Source organism: Misgurnus anguillicaudatus, chromosome 23, assembly GCF_027580225.2.
Source record: "Misgurnus anguillicaudatus chromosome 23, ASM2758022v2, whole genome shotgun sequence".
NCBI lineage: Eukaryota > Metazoa > Chordata > Actinopteri > Cypriniformes > Cobitidae > Misgurnus > Misgurnus anguillicaudatus.
The window spans coordinates 20350001-20351674 of record NC_073359.2 but is presented as its reverse complement, the minus strand read 5'-3'; the positions used below and the strand labels follow the sequence as shown (position 1 = coordinate 20351674).

Genomic DNA, 1674 nt, shown 5'->3' with positions numbered 1-1674 from the left:
TTTACTAATTTATAGTCACTTTTACATGAAAGAAATCATTCAACATTGTCTGTTTAATGAAAAATAGATTTTTACAGTGATTAAAAACAACACATTAATATATTACCCAAAAACATTACACATAAACAGTTGCCTTACCTGCATCTGTCTATTGTATCTACATTATGTTGCAACTAGACATGTTAAACTTGCATAGAGAAATCGACCTTTACTCTTCATTACCACAATGTTACTATTCTTTAGTTTAGTTACCAGTCATGTCCTACTATAAAGTATTGAATAATCAATAATAAAGACATACAATTATTTTTACTAAAAAGAAAAGGTGTTAAATAGCCCTCATTCATAAGCCCATTAATGGAAGCCCACATGTTAAATATTTAAAGAGGCATCTACTGTAAATAGAAAAGTCCACACAGCTATTAAAGACTTAGAAAACCAGGAGCCCTTACTTTAACCCTTGGATCAATTTTGAGTGTTTTCAACCAAGCATTGGGTCAAAAAGTTACAAACCCAGCCGTTGGGTTAAATTAACCCAGAAAATATATTTAAAAATATAAATATATTCCACCCAACAACTCAGCATTTTGAGTTAACACAACCCAGAGTTTGTCCCATTTTGACCCAATGCTTGGCTAAAAAAATAACCCAGCATTTTTTAGAGTCTAAATATTTTGATTTTGGTCTACTTAAAAGTGTTAAAGTCTGTACAGCCCTCATTGTGATGCTCAGATCTGAGGCATTAGGCCTCATTACAGTCCATGTTACTTATCAGACATCCGTACTGATAGCACACGTGTTGAAGCAGATTTCCGGTCGGGTTCGTGGGCTCATCGATGAATTGTGTATAGAGGGAAGTGTGAGAGAAACGGAAGGAGTGTCGTAGTGGGCAGGCATGTATGTGATCCGTTCCCCACCGTTATACATTTCGTCCATGGTGCGGATATAGAAGGGGGAGCTGTAGGGAGAACAGATAGGGCAAAAACTCGGTGGCGGCGTGGGTTCAGGTGACAGTGAGACGGGGGTCGCCCTGCTCCTGTCCATCCTGAGCGTGCTGCACGCGTTGCAGGCAAACTGAGGTTGAGGACAAACAGCAGCTCTGTCTGATGATGATCCATTCTTCTTACAGCAGTAATACTGAAAGACAGAGTCATACAGTCAGAGATAGATAGACAGATAGAAAGACAGACAGACAGATAGATCTCTTACCTGAAGTCGACAGTAACAGAGTATTACAATGATACAGAGGAGAATCACCGTTGCAAGAATTCCCCCGGTTATAACAACAGTTCCAGCTGACATCCGACCAGATCTCCATTAAACTCTTGAGGCAAACAGAGACAAATTGTGAATGTTAGCCCACCTGTATCGGCAAATGTCAAATGGATAATGGTCATGCCTGTCACATTTTTAATCCCTTTAACAACTGAAATAAATGTTTGTGAGTTAAATAGTCCACTAGGTGGCGCTGCAATATCAAAAATAGCAACAGAAGGAATACTTTGAATTCAAAATGTTAATTTAATGCAACTTTTCAGTTTTTCTCAGTAGTTTTGGAGGATTTTTCAGATCAGAAATATATTTGTTCAACCTCCACGTGTGCATAACATTAAAGCAAATTCTCGTTGTTTTAGACAAACTGCAAATGCTTTGATAAAATCATGCAGACGATTA

At 37.9% G+C, this 1674-nt stretch overlaps 1 protein-coding gene across 1 annotated transcript in view; it reads right to left on the bottom strand.

The window, feature by feature from the left end:
- The window catches only part of fam163ab (family with sequence similarity 163 member Ab), a 10019-nt gene continuing 8345 nt past the window's right edge, over window positions 1–1674 (bottom strand). Inside the window, exons 2-3 of the mRNA XM_055217957.2 lie at window positions 1210–1324; window positions 1–1137 (exon numbers count right to left, since the gene is read on the bottom strand). Of these exons, the coding sequence (XP_055073932.1) occupies window positions 772–1137; window positions 1210–1302 (459 nt within the window). The 5' untranslated portion in view covers window positions 1303–1324 and the 3' untranslated portion in view covers window positions 1–771. The remainder of the gene's footprint in view (window positions 1138–1209; window positions 1325–1674) is intronic.